This window comes from Lissotriton helveticus, chromosome 9 (genome assembly GCF_964261635.1).
Source record: "Lissotriton helveticus chromosome 9, aLisHel1.1, whole genome shotgun sequence".
NCBI classification, from domain to species: domain Eukaryota; kingdom Metazoa; phylum Chordata; class Amphibia; order Caudata; family Salamandridae; genus Lissotriton; species Lissotriton helveticus.
Window position 1 is genome coordinate 1,039,962,514 of NC_136070.1, and position 20,637 is coordinate 1,039,983,150.

Sequence of the window (20,637 nt, forward strand, 5' to 3'; positions counted from 1 at the left end):
ACAGGTCCCTTGCAAGTAACCAATGCCAGATGGTCTGGGCTTCTATGGACAGAGTCCTGGATCTGGTACCCCTCTGCTTGTTTAGATAATACATTGTGTGGTATTGTCTGTTTGTACCAGAAGGGACCGAGCCTGTAGAGAGGGAGCCAGAGACTTGAGAGCAAGATGGACCGCTCTGAGTTCGAGTAGATTGATGTGATATCCTTTCTCGAAGTCTGACCATAGCCCTTGTACCTGAAGAGGGCCCATATGTGCCCCCCAACCAAGGAGAGAGGCATCTGTGATGAGAGTCTGCGTTGGTGGGTCCTGATGAAAAGGAACTCCCTTCATCAAGTGTGCCTTCTTCATCCACCACCGAATGGAATCTCTTGCCGACTGTTGGAGATGAATTCGATCCTCCCAGCGTCCCGTACTCTGTTTCCACTGATCTTCCAGACACTGCTGCAGAGGACGCATCTGCAAACGTGCGTTTGGCACGATGAATATGCATGATGCCATGGACCCCAGGAGAGAGGATACTTGCCGAACTGTCGGACGAGCATACTGGAGGAGAAGCACGCACTTCGCCTTGATAGATGACCATCTCTCCTCCGAAGGACACACGTTTTCGTTTTCTGTGTCCAGCTGCGCACCCAGGTAGTGGATTTTCTGGGTGGGATTCATTATGGACTTCTTGTAGTTGACTTGCAGACCCAACTTGCACATGAGTTGGAGGCATATCGATAGATGTTCTTCTAGTAGCGATGGGGATGAACTCTTCAGAAGCCAGTCGTCTAAGTACGGATATATGAAAATCCGTCTCTTTCGAAGACAAGCTGCCACTACCGCCATACATTTTGAAAATGTTCTGGGAGCTGATCTCAGGCCAAAAGGGAGTACTGAGTACTGGTAATGATGAACCCCTACTTGGAACCTGAGGAACTTGCGATGCTTTCTGGATACCGGAATATGAAAGTACGCATCTTTCAGATCGATGGAGCACATCCAATCCCCTTGGTGTAATTGAGGGAAAATCTGATGAAGAGCCAGCATTCGAAATTTCTCCTTCCGAATGAATTTGTTCAATACTCTCAGATCCAGAATGGGTCTGAACTCTGTAGCTGGACCTTTTTTCTGTACGAGAAAAAAATCGAGAGTACAGGCCTTGACCTCTCTGTTGAGATGGTACTGGTTCTATGGCGTTCTTCTTCAGAAGAACTTCGCTTCCTGCTGCAAGCGCCTTATATTCCACTGAACCATCCTTAAGGGGCGAATGACAGGAGGGGGCTTCTTGAATCTCAAAAGGTACCCGCTCTGAACAATACTCAGCACCCATCTGTCCTTTGTGATTTGCTTCCACTCGTCCAGATACCACACAATACTTCCTCCAACCGGAGTGGCACACGGTTGTGGAGGAAGCATCCGTTCATTGTTTTTGAGGCTGCTTGGTAGCAGAGGATTGCTGCCTGTTTCCATTGCCTCTGCCTCGCCCAGGTCGTCGCTGTTGAAATTGCGACCTCTGCTGATTCTGGCCTTGATTTTGCGAGGACCAATTCGACTGTTGGCCCCTCTGCTGAAAAGATCTTTTGTCAAAGGGACGAAAATTACCCCGACGTCGAAATTCTTTTTTCTTTTCAAGACCGACAGCTTTCAGGGTGTCCAACTCCACTTTCATTTTAGACATTTCGTCATCAGCGTGTCGTAATTTAGCAGCGATTAGATTAAGCATTAGCAGAAGACATCCTGTATTTAGAGACTATATTGTCTTTCTATGGAATCCATTTTGTATTTGGCAGCCATTTTAGATGGCCATGTGCTCACCATGTACTCAGTCCTATCTTGCTGTTCTCTGCTCGGTATATTTAGCCTCTTCCTCCTACTTTGCACATGCTCAGTTGTGCTTGCAGCTGCTAATATTCTGTAACTGTCAGGATGTGCTTGCTAGCATTGGCAAAACTGTTAGCTCCTCCTACTTGTCGACTGTGCATTTTCTGTATGACCATCTATGTGTGTAACTCTTCTTATGTGCACTTGTACTGCCCTTTTTTAGCCCCTGTGAGGGTATATAAGAGATACTGTGGCCTTCAGTCCTCAGACCATCTCATACAGAGTGCTGCGGCTTCTGTGTGACATGGCCTCACTTGTTGTAATTTAATAAATATGTTTCTCTTGATTACAGATTCTGTGCCAACTTTTTTCATGCTGCTTTAAAGGATCAGGTGTTAGTGCAAACCCCTGAGATGGGATTTTGGATTTCCTTCATTTGGCGCCCAACGTGGGGCTAATCAGAGCGGTGACTATCTGCAGGAGCGATTTTTGGTCAGGTGACAGAAGTTTACTGAGGAAGACAAGGCAGGATTCTACTAAAGGAGGTACCAATTCTGGGGGTTCTTAGTCTCTGTAGCCCAGTCTACTTCTGATCTTACTGATTTTTGATCCTCCACATGATGGCACCCCTGACTGAGAACATTTCTGGCGTGAATATTTTAAAAGAAAAGACTGTTAGGTCATTCAAAACTTGGCAGATAGAACCTGGACGCTCGTGCTTGGTAAGAACCATTTTATGGTAATTACTGTGAGCTTATGGTAGCCAGTGACTCGCAAGGCAGTTTTAGGATACGCTTGCTGTGGCTTATGGATATGTATGGATGATCGATCATATTTATGATATGGATTATGTGATATATGCGTTGCAACACATGTAGGCAGGTAATGTGGAGATGTTTCTCCATTTATGGTTATGAGCGGCGCAACGATTAAGTGCCATTTTAGATTATGATAATGCATATTTTGCATTATGTTTGTTTGCATGCCTGTTCCAAACTCACATGTAAAATGTGTAGTTTTATGAGAGGTACCATAGTGAGATATGAATTGAATTAGCCGGCTTCCCCTAGAGGGAAAACTTAAAATAGGTTTTAGGTATGAAAACATATTTCTTCCTTGGTGAAATTTTTCCCCAGGGAATTTAAATATGCCCATAATACACATGAGGATCCTTTGTTCTGTGCAATTTTATGTATGAAGAGATGCAGAGCGGTTTTTGGTGTTCTGCCAGCCTGAATTAGTGAATTGAAAGTATTTCTACTTCAGTTTTTAGAATACTGTTGAGAATAGGGTTTCTCCTTGTAAATATGACTTACAACTGGGATTTACATAGGTGGTTTGGATGCAGTCTGTGAGCTGTGTTTTGTTTCTGGCTTTAGTGTTGACCCATGGTTTAAAAGGTGTGTTTAAATGTCTAGCTGATTTGTGGGTTTTTCCCATTCATGTAACTTTTGCTTGTACATTGCGTCGTCGCTATTTACGAAACATGGCTAAAGCGCTGTATTGTGTGTCTTTTCTGTTTTACCCCTTTCTGTTTATGTCTGAACTGAGCTCATATGTATTTTTGTGGTTATTTTTGATGTTTTCAGTCTGTTCAACATACTGTTAGATTAATTAATATTGGATAAAAATTCGATAGAAATTCAGGAGTGACCTATGTGATGTGCTAACATAACTATATGTTGCTCTTTAAAGTTATAGGGTAAGGAATAGCGCATATGTACAACTGTTAAATGTTTAAGGGATGAAACTAAAAATTCTTATTCACTAGGAATATTAAAGGCCTATAGCAGAAAAATGAAATTGTGTGTTTTTGTAGACAACACACTCATAGCGTGTTTACTTAATATACATTGCATTAAGATGCTTACAGGCAAAACAGTTTAGCTGGAGTGAGTTTTTCTGAACTTAAAATATGTATTCTTAAACACGCATTTCAAAGCTTGGAATGTCTGTTTTTAGTAAGGCTGCCTCCAGGAAATTTAACACTGGGTAGGGCCTGCCGTCAAGGGCACAGCTGTTATTTTCGCAGGCCTCGTTTATTTAGCCAGGACTTCTTCCTTAGTTAAACGTGCAACTTTGCATCTCAGAGTGTTATTTTGGAAGCAAGATTTACAAAAATAAGGTTAATTATTTGTATCACAGACAGACATTTCAATTTCGGTTTTCCTTCTCTTTTAGCATTTTTCTCGTCAGCACATGTCTGGCTCTGTTGCTAATATCATTGTCCTTTTCAAACAAAAGTGGCGCGAAGTTGTCGTATATTTAAAATTGAGCTTATGTACTTAGGCTTGTGAATAGTTGCTCTAAAAACATAAGCAAGGGGCAGATTTATGATAGGGATGCAGCTTGGTTTTAAATATAGGATTATTACAAAAACAAAATATGGAGAGTAATTTTGAATTATGACATAAAAAAAAAATTGGGAAAAAAAAATAAGTGCTTTTTAAAATCGTTTTTTGATATTCATAAAGTTCAATACTCATATTGTGACCTCCTAGCATTATAATTTAATTTAAGTTGTGCAGTACTGCATAATTAGGACATTTATGTATGGGACCTTCACTTGGCGCAGGCGTAAGAACTCATTTTTTAAAGATTTACATGAGATATGTCTAAGTCTGATTTCTGCAATCTGTAAAGAACATTCTGAGGATGATTAATATGTAACACAAGTATAGGTTATTTATTTTTAAGTACCTCAAATTGCAAAAACGATATTGAGTTAAATAGACCGTTTTAAAAGGCTTTCTTGCCATTTAAACTAGTTTTATATTGCCTTAGGCTTCAGTGAATGCATACATTCAAGTATAATACAAAATGTGCACGTTTGCTTTTTCATAGCTTAGTGAGTTAATGTGCCCAGCGCAGAGGCTTATGTTTAATATCAAGGTTGAAGGTTTTGACTTCAGCGGGCCTACTGAGCCATTCATTCATTTAAGGTTGATAAAATGTGTAACATTGCATGGCACAGTGACACACATTTATTCTGAAGCTGGTATGGTGTGTTGTTATGTTCCATGAATTATTCACAGTAAATGTGTTAATGCTCTGAGAATAAATAAATTGTAGTTCTCTAAAAGAAGTAATATATTTAAAATGTCTTTTTTAAATAGGGTTGATTATTGCACAGACTTGCAGAGACTTATTGTCTTTGTCAGTTTCACAGTGAGGGTCCCAGGGAGGTTACAAGAAAGCTTGGTGCTCCAGCCAGATTTTGACCTTTAGGTCAGTGTGGTGGGGGCTTAGGAGTATGTGACAACAAATGGTGAAATGATTGCTTGGAAAAGCGTCACGCAAAAGAGCCATTCACGTCAAAATTTGAAGAGTGCATTCCTGACACGGCTTTTTATAAACAGCAGGGCCTACACTGGGGGGTTGGTGTAAGGGACACGCAGAGGCTGTGAAAGAGTTTTTGCTTAAGATATTTTGTACATTTACAAAAGCTGGGTGGTTCCACTTGAGATTTTGCGTGTTATGTGAAGTATTGGCTGTATGATGAAACAAAGATGTGTTTTTATGACTTCTTTGAAATGAATTATCTGTGCATTTTCATGTTTTTTGCATTTCTTCCATGAATTTTCCCTGCTTTTCCTGTGTGTCTGACGCGACACAGTAAGTTATATTTGACAGCTGATCTTCACTGACTGCTTGATCTGCTGTCAAAAGGGTGAGGATGGATTAAAAGAAGGTGTTATTTAGGTATAAGTCTGACAAAATTAAAATGGGCCCGAATGTTTTTTTTAATGTTATTGGAGTGTTTATTGTGCAGAAAGTGCATGAAATGGTGTTGCATGCTATTGTGTTTTTTCTGTGCTTCGGTATATAGCAAAGTATATCTGATGGCTTGGCATGAAATGTCCTATATTATGTATGTTTGTGATCCATGTTGTTGCCTTTGTAAGTTTTGCTGTGTTGTGAAGGGATGACATGACGATGTATATCCTTTGAGCAACAGTGGTTAAAACTTGTTAAGTGGTAAAACTTGCTGATACTAAATTATGATATATGATATTGTTATATTGTGAGCAAGAACAGACAGCACTTCACCAAGTGCATGCCTATGTGGTTATAATATATACAGCAAAGTGTGCCACCTTTAGTCGTTACTGCTCTTTTCCCTTAAGGAAAAGGCAGCCTCACATTTATATTTCCTTGATTGGACCTAAGGATGCAATTATAGATCTGTGACTCTTATGTAAGGTGACCTAAATCCTATATAGTATTAGTTAAATGACGTTCTGTCTTAAAAGGAAACCAGGTTTCATTTTTCCCGAGAAAGGAAGGAATGGGATCACTAGCTGAGATTACCGTAGATGGTGTAGTGGCCAGCGGTAGAGTTATAATATGTGTACTATTTTTGACTTTTTTGTATCACCCATGCTCTTGGCATTATGTCACAAACTTGATTATCACCCAAGTCATTTTTTTGTCCTTCCTATAGATTTTTCTTTTGCTACTTCTCCCCTGATTGATGTCACATTGTGCCTAGTTTTTGGGGATTTTAGCTGTGTTCTGGTCCTATTTTCTTTTTCGTTTTTCTTTCACCATTTAGAGGTTTACATTTCCAGACTACAGTGATGTATCAGGTTCCTCTATAATATGTGTAATTCCCTTTTGTATGACCAAACTGGTTTTCAAAATTTCTTCAGGCCTACTCTGATGTTTTCTAGTCTGACTGTTAGGGTAGTGATAGATTATAGTAAGATCAGTTGTCCACCTCAATAGGAGATACTTTCACGAGTATTTAGTATGACAAATTCAAATGCCTATTCTAATTTGGTTTTTAGTTCTTTTTCCCTGCTGCTTTAATTTTTGGTGGGATCAGATGTGTCCTAATCATAGAAATACCAGGACTCTAGTTCTTGTCTGTTGTTTCTACATTGCTATTAGCTTTTGTATTATATAGTCCACCTGACGCACAATTAGTCTACATGTCCCTGATAATCTGTATTATGTGATTTCTCTTTTTGAGGTGTTCTAGATAAGGAATTTAGGAACACCTAGACTTAATCATTGAGGAAAGTATGTTTACCCCCTTAGACAATGTCACTATGTGTAAAAACATCCACTCAAACAGAATTTTTTATGTAGCTGTTTTCCTTTAGATGGTAGAGGGTATGCTCTCACATGGAAACCCAATTGAAGAGGCTAGAGGTGCTGTTTTACCTACTACCTTTTGTCTTTGTACTCTATGACAATTACAGTATTTTGTTTTAGATCACTATAGTCCCATGGTGTATGGCCACTCCTTTGAAGATTGCAGGCCACCTGCTTGCAAATCCCCTGCAATGAATTGTTTTTTGTATACTTGCCAATAGGTCCAGCCTGTGTTTTTCTTTACTCTCACATAGATAGATGGAAGTGGTTCTTGGGTGCCTTGCTAATATATGGGGCATCCCAAGACTAGGAAGTATTTTCTAACACTCTGTTGATAGTCTGTTTCTGTGCCTTGTCTAAAGACAATTTGTTCTGTCCACCAATAGATATTTGCTGCTGTACAAACCACTACCAGAGGGGCCAGGACATCAGATTCAGCCTGGGGAGTCAGCGTCAGCACCAGTGCAGCTTGAAACCAAAGTGAAGGTAACCAGCACAAGCATTGCTGGCAACTAGGACCTCAGTGAAGGCGGAAGCCCTGTGATTAAGTGTGTACCCCTGCCACTGTTTTGAGCGAAAGACGGGGTCACAAATCAGAAAGGAGAAATCGTGGATCATGCCCAGCTGAGAGTCACAGACCGATCAGAATGGCAAGGAGGCTTTTGCTTGAGGTGACCCCTTCTGAAACAAGGGTTGCTTCAGAGATCCTAGAAAAAGGCCTCTGATTTCTGGTCCTATGTGAATACAAGTTTGCACCTTTGTTTGTTGGTCAAGTGATACCTGGGTACACTGGATGCAAATGTGTAGCCCCAATGAATGAGCAGTGTGCCAGCAGAGCAATATAGGAGACAGGGAAGGACTTGAGATTAGGGTTCAAGTGCTGTGTCTCTGGTGCCTGTTAGATTGAAGTGAAGAAAAGTGGTGCACTGTTTGAGACACTGGACAGGATCGCTAAGAGCATTTGCCTGTTGGGTGACTGCCCTATCCTGAAAGAAGAGACTTTTTTTCCTTGAAACTGGACTGTGATTCTTGAGTTGCGAGTTGTGCAGCTCCACCGTGGAAACAACAAGAGCCTGCCTGTGAGGCTCAAACGGACACAGGGAGAAGACTCCCCCTCTGGTTGGTTGCACAACGGCTTCAATTTCCCCAAGGACTTCTTTTTGTCAATAATGTATCCCTTTAGTTGTCCCATTTTTGAAGAGCAGCCCTTTGCAGCTCTTGGTCCTAATTCCTATGGCCCTTTGTGGTCCTCCTGGTCCCAGATATGCTTGATGTTCTAGCCATCATAAAAGGAAAATGTAACAGTCAATTGGAAAATGTTTTTATTAGATATGAGCTGTTAGCTATTCTGAAATTTAAAATGAATAGTCACTGAAATGCATAGGAGCCCTGAAAATGTCTACTAGATAATTTTAGGATTTGCTTTAGCTCAGGCCAGGAAAAATTATAATTCTGTTTATAATAGTGGCCATTGCTTTCTCCTACTGTCTGTATGTTTATTATGATCCAATGCCCGTTTTTCTTGGATTCCTGCTGATACCCTTAGTGAAATGTTTAGACTGGAAAATGCTCCCCTAGCAATGAATTAGGATATAGATAAATTGTGAAAATTAATGTACAATTATTTTCTATGTTCTTACTGGATCATGGGAATGTCTTCAGCTAATGCTGAAAGGGTCGTCTGTCGTAATTTAGCAGCGATTAGATTAAGCATTAGCAGAAGACATCCTGTATTTAGAGACTATATTGTCTTTCTATGGAATCCATTTTGTATTTGGCAGCCATTTTAGATGGCCATGTGCTCACCATGTACTCAGTCCTATCTTGCTGTTCTCTGCTCGGTATATTTAGCCTCTTCCTCCTACTTTGCACATGCTCAGTTGTGCTTGCAGCTGCTAATATTCTGTAACTGTCAGGATGTGCTTGCTAGCATTGGCAAAACTGTTAGCTCCTCCTACTTGTCGACTGTGCATTTTCTGTATGACCATCTATGTGTGTAACTCTTCTTATGTGCACTTGTACTGCCCTTTTTTAGCCCCTGTGAGGGTATATAAGAGATACTGTGGCCTTCAGTCCTCAGACCATCTCATACAGAGTGCTGCGGCTTCTGTGTGACATGGCCTCACTTGTTGTAATTTAATAAATATGTTTCTCTTGATTACAGATTCTGTGCCAACTTTTTTCATGCTGCTTTAAAGGATCAGGTGTTAGTGCAAACCCCTGAGATGGAATTTTTGATTTCCTTCAAGCGTGAGAGCCAAAAAGAGTCGAACCATTGAAAGGTAAATTCACCATCTTTCTCTGCGCCTCTGGCTTAAGTCCCGTAAGGCGAAGCCAAGCCGTACGTCTAGCACAAACATCATGTGCATAACCATGAGCTGACAGATCCGCCGCATCAGCAGCCGCACTAATACTCTGGTTCGCCACCAATCCTCCTTCTTCTACTATTTCCAGGAAGTCTTTCTGATCCTCCTTAGGGAGTTTATCTGCAAAACGAGTCACTGAGTCCCAAAGCAGACGATCATAGCGACCCAATAAGGCTGACGCACTGGCCACTCTCATGACCGAACCTGAGGTGTTGCACATTCTTCTCCCCAAGGAATCCATACTCTTACTATCCTTTTCAGGTGGAGCAGAAGAGGTAGATGCCGCAGAATGTGCTTTTCTGACTGCCGCCACAATAAGTGAATCCGGAGGAGGGTCAGAACGCAAAAATAAAGGGTCCTCTGCTGGAGCCCTGTACTTCTTAGCAATCCTAGAAGGACCAGAACCCACCGTGGCCGGAGTTAAGAAAGTTCTCATTGCTGGTTCTATTAGTCCGGGCACTAACGGTAGAAGAGGTCTACCAGTCGTCTTGTGATGTAGGGTTTCAAAGATGACGGACGTTGCTATTTGAGGTACTGCCATCTTGATCCTGAACTTATTCGCCCCACGACACAACACATCATTAAATGTGCCCAAATCATCCACTGGAGACACTCTGGAAGGGGGAGTGGATGAGATTGTGGGAGAATAGTCTCTATAGGAAGATCTTAAAGAAGACTTCGAAGACGTAGAAGATGAGGAAGGAGACCTACTCCGCCTCGGAGGAGTTGCCGATCGCTGCCTCATTCGCTCCCGTGAACGTGATTTCTCTCTCACTAAGGACCTAGAGCGTGATCTTCTATGCAGCTCCGTCTGAGGGACCGGAGCCCTCATCCCCATCAGTCCTGCATCTGGACGCATTTTCCAATGTCTCAGGCTTTCCAGCCACCTCGGTGACAAGTTAATAGGCCGCCCTACACGCTCAGGTGAAGCCTCAGGTGACACCTGCACAATATGCAGTCCAGTTGAAGACTTGGAGGCTCTGGAAACTACACTGTGCTCAGAAAACAATGAGCCAGATGGAGTCCGTTGTCTGGGCACCAATTGTCTATCATCCGACACCTGTCCTGAGGTTGAGCCCGAATGAGCCACCACAGACGAGTCCTGGTGCACTACTTCTTGTCCCACCGCAGACCTGTCGTCTTGCTGGCCACGCGGAGAAGACAGATGTTCTGGACTGATGTCTGACCTCGACAAAGACCTAATTGAGGTCCGAGAGGCCGGTCTGGATAGTCTCGACGCCGACCCATGTTCGGGTGGGGGAGACCTAGACACTCCATGCTTCGAGCCCGAAGCAGACTTCGACATCGACCTATGTCGCGATGGAGACCTTGATCTTCTCTTTTTAGGTCTCGACGTCGACTCCTTCGACGTCGTCCTTTCTCTCGACATCGACCTCTTCTTCAAAGACATCGTAAGTCTCTCTCTCGACCTCGGTCTCTCCTTCGACGTCGACACTTTCCTCGACGTCGACACACCATCCTTCGACGTCGACACACCATCCTTCGACGTCGACACACCATCCTTCGACGTCGACACCTTCGTCGTCGGACGCCTCTCTTCTCTCGACGTCGACTTCTCACGAGCCTTCGACGTCGGACATGGCACCCCCGACGTCGTCTTTACAGCAATCGACACCAGATGTCTCGACGTCGAAAAAGATTTAGACGGCGACCTCGACGCTGAACCTTGCCTTGCCGGCGAAGTCCTCGACGTCGACGGAGCCCTCTTCGACGTCGACACTGTCTTTTTTGACGGCGACGCTCCCTGGAGTCGAGTTTTCTTAGATCTACCTTCTGGAGACGCTGATCTTCGACGTTTAGGATGAGAAGAAGGCTTGGAAGAGGAGAATAAGCCCTTGGAACTCTTCTCACCACGGTTTTCTCTCTCCAGGAGGCCCAGCAACCTCATTTTCTCCCTTTCTCTTAAAGTTCTACTAGAAAGGTTGAGGCAGTGATAACAATCCTCCACCTTATGAGAAGCTGGAAGACACACCACACAAACAGAGTGTGGATCCGTTTTGGACATCTTCTTCCCACAGGAAGGACATTTGTAAAATAAAGGTGGCATTCTGACTAAAAAATACCAACAGTTAGTCAGAACAAGATAGAAAACACCACCAAAATATTCTTTTGTCAAAAAAAGGTAAGAAAAAACCAACTTCTGACAGAAAATACTACAAATGAGCAGAGCTCAAGTTCCAGGTTCCTCACAGAACAAGCCGGAAAAAAGAACTGACCTAACTGTCACCTGTGGTGCATGATGGGAACAGAGTTCTCCTAGAGGCCTTAAAGGCAAAGTGTGCAGATTCTCTGGGGCCTTAAAGGCAGGGTGCCAGTCTGATTTTCTGTACACAGACAATTTTTCATATGCAGCCTTTTAGGCTAATAACTGTTTACAACAGGTTCTTCGATGAAAATAAAAGTTTTTCATGGTTATGAAATGCATTTTGGGCTCATGCCTGTTTATTGCATTTATATTTAGCATATTTTCATGCTTGAGAACGTGTGTAAGGTTGGCGTTATTAGCCTATGTGTATATGTTAGGCTGCATATTATGGTTGTTATACATGTATATGTGTATAATTATTTTAGTACAATGTACTTTTTGATATATTTACACATATATATGTATATTGTTATGTGTTCCGGGTTCCCGCTCATGGGCGGAGATAATTCAGTGCTTATGACTTTAATGAGTATCCCCTGGAAGAGAACTTGGAGATACCGTGCAGGTGGGACTAGAAATTGAACCTGGTTAATGGCAGAGATAGTATGACAGGGCAATTGTAAAAAGAGAAAAATAACAGAGGAAAGGCGAGTGAGAGTGTGGGAATACATGGGTCAGTTGATATGGGCTTTCTAGTTAACTGAAAGCAGCCTTTTCAGATTCATTGCCCCATAACAGCGGCAGGCGCAACACAAAAAAAAAACCACTTGTAGCTAAAAAGCGAAATAAATAAATGAATAGAAGTGTAGTTTTATAAGATGGCCAAGCCATGCGCTAAGAGTTTAAATAGAAGATGAAACACTCCCTACCCCCGGGTCTCTCCTCACCTTCCATATTTTGGTGTTCCTTAACACTTTCATGGAAGCTGTTCGGTTCTCTGTAAAGCGCTTTAATACCGCTCCAGTGACAAAGCGCTATATGAGAACTGGAAATAAATAAGCTGTAATAATGGAGGAAGGATTTGGCACAAGAAAACAGTTCTTGCCTTCCCATTTTTTAAAACACATCTAAAAAACCTACTGCAGTGCTGTGAACAAATTCCAGATTTGACATCTTTATTCCCAATTGCCCTCTCAACAATGAGGCCTCTTCAAGTCATGGAAATCCTGCGCTCTACAAGCATATCAGGTAATCCTCATTCTACAAGGACTAAAAGCACGACTTGCTTGAATTCCGAGCAATATTTGATAACCAAAAAGGAAGGGCGGATTGGCGCTGAACAGAGCATTTCTGATGGTGGTATAGTGCAGTATTTTTTCATTTTAAAATCACAAGCATTTCTCCTACAGCCGGCTTTCTTACAAGGAAGGTACAGGGTGTTAGAGGAAATAGTAAAGTAGCAATAGTTGTACCCCATTCAATAGCTACTGCAGCGGTCTGGGTAGTAAGATTGTTAATATGCTTAACAAACAATCTGCAATACATTTGTACTGAACCCTTTGCCATTCTTGTTTACCTTGAGTATTTTGTCTTTGAACACAAGCGTATGAAATGGGTTCATGAGTCTTCTCCAGATTGGTTTCGGGGAGCAGGACTTTGGGGTCTGCAAAAGAAAGAATATTCTGCTGGTAAGATTTAATATCCTTCAACGTTTTGGTAGACTTCGTACAATGCCGCTTTAGATAAGAAGAAAATGCCAATAAGCGATAAACTGATACAGTTGCACATGTACAAGTTCACAATATGACTGCACACCGAAGACGTAAATGCTGCTCTTGCTGAACCTAAATAGAGTGTTATGGAATCCATGTTCAAATAGTGACATTTTATGATGTCCGCAGTGTCCTCTGCATCTGGGAATCAGTTATAAAGTGGTTTTCAAATGTTAAAACTATGAAAGAATTAACTGTGTATTGTACTGTCTTTTATAAATAAAAAGGTGCAGGGTTCCTTTATTAAGTGATTTTCGAGGAGACAACCCAAACAATGGAATAACCATAAAGGAATAAGTTACTTACCTTTCACAACTCTCTCTTTCCTAGATACTCTAACAGCAGATTTCTCACTATTAGAATAAATGCAGGTGCCAGACGGGATCGGGAGCTCTTAAAGCAAATGATACAGCACGCCAACATGTGGAACTGTCAGACTTTACAATCCCCTTGCGCCACTGCAGTAGAGATGCGTGAGCCATTAAAGGCTCAGGCCAGATCTTTGGCTCAGAGTGAAATGCTCTTGGGCACTCAAGCCGAGCTTTCACATGGTGCCTGCATGTCACCCATGCTCTAATCCCATGCAACGAGAATCAAAGATAAACATTGAAATCCAAGAGCTATCAAGAGTCTCAATAGAAATGATTTTTGTATTTTATTTTTATTTAACAACAGCCTTGGGCATACACGCTAATCCCTACTCAAGGAACCCTCCTAGTGAACCTCTTCCTCTCCCTGGGTACCAAGACAGTACTTCCGGATTGGAAAGCTACATCCACAAGCGCCTTTGACAAATGGTGGAACTTGCTGTGCTCGGTCAGAGGGGTTGGTAACATTGTACATACACTGCACTGCAGGTCTCAGACGTCTGTGGGATGCTTTAGACAGCATTTACAAGAAGGTAAACCACCATGACTTTGCCATGAAGACCACCCCTGCCACATGGGGGATTAACTGGGGTGTATTTCGACTTGTTGCCCACATCCGGATGAAAGCTCCGGCAAATATTGCAAGCCCGGCCCAGTGTAGCCAATGTCCCTTCCCTACTTCGCTCTGTCTCTTTCCCCGGTCTTTCCTTCAGCCCTCCTTAGTGCTTTAATCTGTTAGTCAGTTGCAAACATGAACGGGCACCTGTACTTTGGTTATTAGACCAGGGCCATCATCATGTGGCCCCCCTCATCCTTTGACACTAGACATGTGGTGTACCACTATAATATTACAAGCGGTATCCACCTTTCATGTGGTTTCGTGACACAAGAAGCCTTGGATGCTTCTGCTACACTTATATGTGGACGTTTATGATCAATAGCCCTGATGAAGTTCTAGTATTTCTTTGGTTATAAAATATGTCTACCAACATGTATGTCTGAAACGGGAAAGATTTCACCTCATCTGTTGCGATATTCACCCGATGCTACTGCTTCTCCTATATGTACTGCAACAAGTGTGTACTGCATACCATTGTTATTTCCCTTTGTTTTTGTATGAACATATAAATTACATGAACAAAAACTAAATCTGATGTAAAACAGGAGAAAGCAATACCATCTAGTGGTTGGCATGCACAACGTAAAGCCAGAAAAACTGACTTTGCTGCTTGACCAAACTGTGTAATGTCAGGCAAATATTTTATTTCACCAAGCGTCTTTTTTTATTCATAAGATTAACTTGACATGCATAAGTTCAGTATGTGTGATGCATAACAACCTATTGTGTTTGATTTAATAGACTACAATGTTACCTAACAGAGCAGTAACAACCAAGGCCACATATAGGATGAACATGACTAATGACTTGCCTCTTAGGGTTCTGATTGGCTATGCGTAGGGTTCCCACTGGTCCATGGTCACCTGATCACTAGGTTTACTTAACCCTAGGGCTCAGGGCAACCACTTAAAAGGCAGCAGGTTAAGGGTGTTGCCTGTTTGGGCCTGGAAAGTGCCTACGGCCAGAAACTCTGCATCTCCACTATGAGTATTTCAGGTAAGCAACCACTCACTTACAAAATATTTCTTTGTTATTACTGCATAAACTCAACCTATACTAAATGGCCATCCCTTGAATACATTCACAGAATGACTAACTATTAATAAAACACCCCATCAACCATCTAACCTTTTCAGCAACTAAAACAGCTACACCAACAACACACAAGCTATCACAAACAATATATCATTTCAAAAACCACAACCCAAAGAACTAGTAAACACGTCACTTTTCGGAAGGAAACTAAAAATCAAGGGAAGGCGCGAAAGTCTGATCACAAGGTTTTCTAATCTTACCTTCCCACTCCCTAAACTCCACTCAAATCACCAGACTCATCAGTGCAAAACCATTACCCACCACAAAAGTCCACACACACAAACATATCTCAAACTTATCATTTCTACAACCTAACAACCTCCCTTCCACCTCCAACAAAACCGCAACAACATGATATGATATGATAAAATTATTTGTTGAGTGCACGTTCACCAGCGGTTTCATGGCGCTTAGGCGGAGAGGCATTGACAGAAGCGGCGGGAGGGAACTAGTTGTAGGTCTGAGGAAAAAAGCCATGTTTTGAGCGATTTCCTAAACTGGGGATAGGAGGGGATTTGGCACAATCCTGGGGGAGGGAGTTCCAGAAATGTGGTGCCATGGACGAGAATCTTAGACCACCGTGTTTTTTCTGTTTAAATAGACAAGGGGTCAAAAGGTTCAAACTGGATGAGCGTAGGTCACGAGATGGAACGTAGCGCTGTATTCTGGAGGCGATAAAAACAGATCCGTGGAAGGACAAGGCTCTGTGAATCAGGCAGTCAAGTTTGAAGAGACTGCGCTGGGTCACTGGGAGCCAGTGAAGACTCTTGAGCAGGGGTTTCGCGTGGCTGAATTTCGGCTGGCCGTGGACAAGCCTAGCGGCTTGATTCTGTACCATTTGTAACTGGTGCGATTGATATGCAGGGATTCCGGCATACAGTGAGTTGGCGTAATCGATAGGTGACATAACGAGGGCCAGGGTGACTTGAATAAGAGCCTCGTATGATAGGAGTCTGCTGATTTTCCAAATTCTTCATAAGTGGAAGAGGCAGACAGAAGCCACCGATTTGATCTGGGCCTTCATGGTAAGATCGCTATTTATAGTAACACCTAGGCTCTTGACCGAGCTGACTGGGGAAGGCGGGCATCTCAAGGAGTGGGGCCAGAAGTTAGAGTTCCATGGATTACCTGGGGACCCTGTAAGGACCAGCTCCGTCTTGTCGGGGTTAAGCTTTAACTGGTTTAGGTTCATCCAGTTACTGATGAAGGTCATGGTTGATTGAAAGTTCTCCATAGAGGAGGGTGAAGAGTCAATGTTGAAAATAAGCTGGAGGACGTCAGCATAATTAAATGTGACTACTTCTCTCTTCTGGAGATCAAAAATCGGGGTGAGAATGTACAGATTAAAAAGAATGGGGGAGAGGGAGGACCCCTGGGGGACCCCGCAGGTCAGTCTTTTTTTCTCTAGGAGGAGAAGCTGGAGAGATGAACCGCTTGATAGCGGTTGTTAAGAAAGGAGGTGATCTATCCCAACGGAGGGTCCCGGAGCCGGCGCTCTCGACCCAGTCGAGCAGCAAATTGTGGTCGACGGTGTCGAAAGCCGCAGACAAATCCAGGAGCACCAATGCCTGCGTGATGTTCTGGTCGGCCCCCTTTCTGAGTACATCGTGGACAGCCAGAGCAATAGACTCGGTGGAGTGTTCGGGCCTAAAGCCGGCTTGGTGAGGGTCTATCCAAGTAGTAGGAGTGTTCCACAAATGTGCTCAGGCAGTTTGCAATGTAAGCCTCCAAGATTTTACCCAGAAAGTGTAGCAGCGATATTGGGCAGTAGTTGCTGAGTACCGGAGGGTCAGCACCTGCTTTTTTGAAGATAGGTGCGACTTCCGCTGTTTTGAAGAGGTTGGAGACAATGCCCGTGGTGAGGGAGTCGTTGAGGAGCGATAGGGGAGGTTCAGGAATGTGGAGAAAAATCTCCTGGGCAATATGAGGAGGGCAGCTGTCCCTCGGAGAGCCTGAGCGAACGTTTTTAAGGAGGGAGAAGAAAACCGGAGTAATCGGAGGGAAAAGGGCAAAGAGAAAAGGGTTACTATGAACGTAACCAGGATCAGTGGGTGAGGTGGCCTTGGGGATACTAGTTTTTATGTTAGTAATTTCATCAATGAATAGGAATTAAGAGAATCACAGAGGGTTTGTGAGGGGGAGGGTTTAACAGTGACACGATCGGGTTTCACAAGTTCATCCACGATGGAGAAGATGTCTTTGGCTTTGTTAGTGGATTCCAGGATTTTCAAGGAGAAATAATCAGATTTGGCTGTAAGAATGGCAATTTTATAATCTTTGAGGGCTGATGTCAAAATGGATTTTTTGATGGGCAGTAATCTTGTCTCCACTTGCGCTCAGTTTGGCGCAAGGCAAGTTTCTTATCCACGAGGTCCTTGGTGAACCAACGCGGAGCGTCATGGGGCCTCTTGTTTTTAATTCTTTTCAGGGAAGTGAAGCTATCTCTTGCCGAGGCCAACCAGGCATTGATGTTTTCTGCCTGAGTATGCGGCGAGACCGAAAGGCCCGTGGGCTGAGGGGTGCAAGGCAAAGAGGTGGATAAGAAAGTGCAGAGAGTTGTGATATCTACCCGGCTCCAGTTCCTGACCATGGAAGACTCTGATGTGGGGACTTTAGTGGCTGGGGTGTTGGGGACGGAAAAGGAAATAAAATGGTGATCAGACCATGTGCAGGGAGTGATCTGTAGGTCAGTGATATCAAGGTTGGCGGTCCAGACCTGATCCAGGTATGTCCTTTTATGTGGGTGGCTACTTTGATGTGCTTGGTGAAGTTCATTCCATTCAGCAAATCAGAAAAATCTGCCGAGCAAGGGCTTTCACGCGGCCAGTAGTTGAAATCGCCAATGATCAGGATTCTAGCATGGTTAATAGCCAGCTCAGCTATCAGATTACCAAATAATTGGGGGAAGTTAGGCATATGGGCAGTGGGCATGTAGAATAACGCACATGTAAAAGAGGAGCTTTAGATTCGAACTTAAAAAGGAGGCTGTCAACAGAAGGGATTGTTGATGTGGTGAGAGAAGTGAAATTATGTGACTGGGAGATTATGGCCGCGACTCCCCCCCACTTTACTCTCAAGCCTGTTAGCCTGGAGGACATAGTAGTTGTCCGGGATTGCGGCCAGAATGTCCGGGGTGGATTCGGCTGTTAGCCAGATTTCAGTTAAGAGGAGTATGTCTGGCTTGATGGAGTCTAAAAGATAGAAAATCTCTAATTGGTGCTTAAACATCGAGCAGGTGTTAAGGTACCATATGGCCAGGTTGTCCAGACTAGGTCTGGTAAAAGGGGGGGGAGTTGTTGGGGAGGGCGTCCCTCGGGCTGGTAGGTGGCATGTGACACAGGAAGATAGGGGGTGGTACTGCAAGTAGTGGTTTTGCGGGACAATATCCCAAGTGTGTCTAAAATTCTCATACCCAGCCTCACCAAAATACACTATGCCCCTGCTCCTCCGCCCATACTACACAGCATATCCCATTCAAAGCACTATGACAAGAAGAAAGAAACACAAAATCTAAAATACGTACTCTTCAATGCAAGAAACAAGAACAAAATGTACTTCATAATCTTTGCCCTACTCTCAAGATGCCTCACCTTCATTACAGTAGTATGGCTCGGGAAAGATTTTGCACCAACATAACACAAAGCCAACCCACCTGATTTTCTCATCAACAATAATTGAATTGGTAAAATTGGAGGAGGTCTGGTTATCGTAAAAAAAACAAAAAACACTAAAAATAACACTAATTGAAAACCTCACCATTGTCGGCTGTGGATCCTTGATGATGTCTTCCAAATCTAACTAGAACATATTCCTTCCTCTTAATAATATAGACAACCATGCAGCAATGGCAACTTTAAAGATATCTTACTAGCCACAGAATGCACTCCTATGTATTGGGATAGTGTGATTACCTTGGACTAAAATTGTTTTAGTTGACAATGTGTTTTAATTTACTGGATCTTGAAATCATTTATGTGCACACTTGTGATTTCATTTCGTGACTCCTTACAACTTCAAGAGTAGAAGTGCTTAGCACAGAGCAAAACAGCCTTGCCTGGAACAGATCATGTGGGATGTGAGTTTGAAAGATTGAGAGAGAGAAATGTGTGGAATGTACTTCTCTGCCTCCGAGTGTGCATTATGTTGTCCATTGGGAAATGAACGTTCGACTATTAGCTTTAACGTGCCGTAACTCCATCTTGAATTCTGACTCTGTCTGGCTTGAGTTATGCACGCACAAGCAGGCCCTAGGTTACTCACAGTCATTTAGGTTACTCACGTTCAAGATAGTTTTCCTCTTTGAGGGTGTTTTTATGCTTGTGAGATGCTCATGCTTCACTAAGATAAGGGTCTGGAACATGTAGTGTGGGACCGCAAGGAGAATACATGAGAAATCCTTTGCCTTGGAATGCTTGCAGGAGCTTGGCCAGCAGCAGTAAGTTTCCTTGACGTAGAGGGTGTCTATTCCAACCTTCTCGTGCATTGAGAATATTACAAAAACTGGGGTTTCTTGGCTTGAAAACTGGGTTCTCTCCTGAGAAGTGGAAAAATCTGCTCGATGCTGCATTACCCGGCTTGAGGAGTCTCATGACCCCAGGATTGTAATTTGGCCACTGGTGTCTGGGAAATCTGACCTTCCTGTTTCTCATGTTCTTGTTATTAATTAGATCATTATATATAACAACAATGTCCACATTTTTATCGTACACACTCTATACATTTGCAGCCTTGAAAAAGTCGATGTTACGACAAAACATACGTGGGCTGCCCAATGTTAAAACTTTAATGGAATTTTGGATTAATTGGGAACTCTAAGTGGTACAAACACCCCTCCAGTGCTCTCATTTGTAGCTTGGAATCTGGAATGAGTAGTGTACATAGGCCATCATACCCATCAGCTTCCCCATAACCCTCACTGCCAGTTGTTGCCGATTCAGATAAAGGTGAAATTGCTCTGCTAATACCAGTATTCTATTCTGGGTAGGGAATGATTTCCCTTCTTTAGAATCCAGTCTGCCTCTATGAAGGCCTTTTCCCACTCCGCTGTAGGGGGATTACTGTAGATGTCAATGTGACAAAGATGGCCCCACCTCAACAAAACTATGCAGAGTTCTACAACTCTGTGGCTCACAGTACAGACAATCTGAGGAGAAGAAAGAGAATAGACAATCTGCTGAAAGGTAACATCAGAATCCTGCATCTGCCAGCTAAAAACAAGATAAGGAATGGCCTGCAAACCTAAATGTAAGTGACTTGAATAGTCTTTCCAATGAGAGGCGGCAGTGTTCTCAGTTTTCAGTCTAAGATGCAAGCATAGCCTGCTACAAACACATGGATTCACAACAGGTTGCTTTTTTATGCTCCCCTATAGTGCTCTTACGTGTAACTGTATGTGGAAATAAAG

General features: G+C 43.0%; 1 protein-coding gene across 2 annotated transcripts in view; it reads right to left on the reverse strand.

The window, feature by feature from the left end:
* Window positions 1-20,637, reverse strand: part of ATRIP (ATR interacting protein) — a 289,338-nt gene that overhangs the window by 174,377 nt on the left and 94,324 nt on the right. For both annotated transcript variants that reach the window (XM_078661380.1, XM_078661379.1), the window contains exon 7: window positions 12,956-13,042. In XM_078661380.1, coding sequence (XP_078517506.1) covers window positions 12,956-13,042 — 87 coding nt within the window. The remainder of the gene's footprint in view (window positions 1-12,955; window positions 13,043-20,637) is intronic.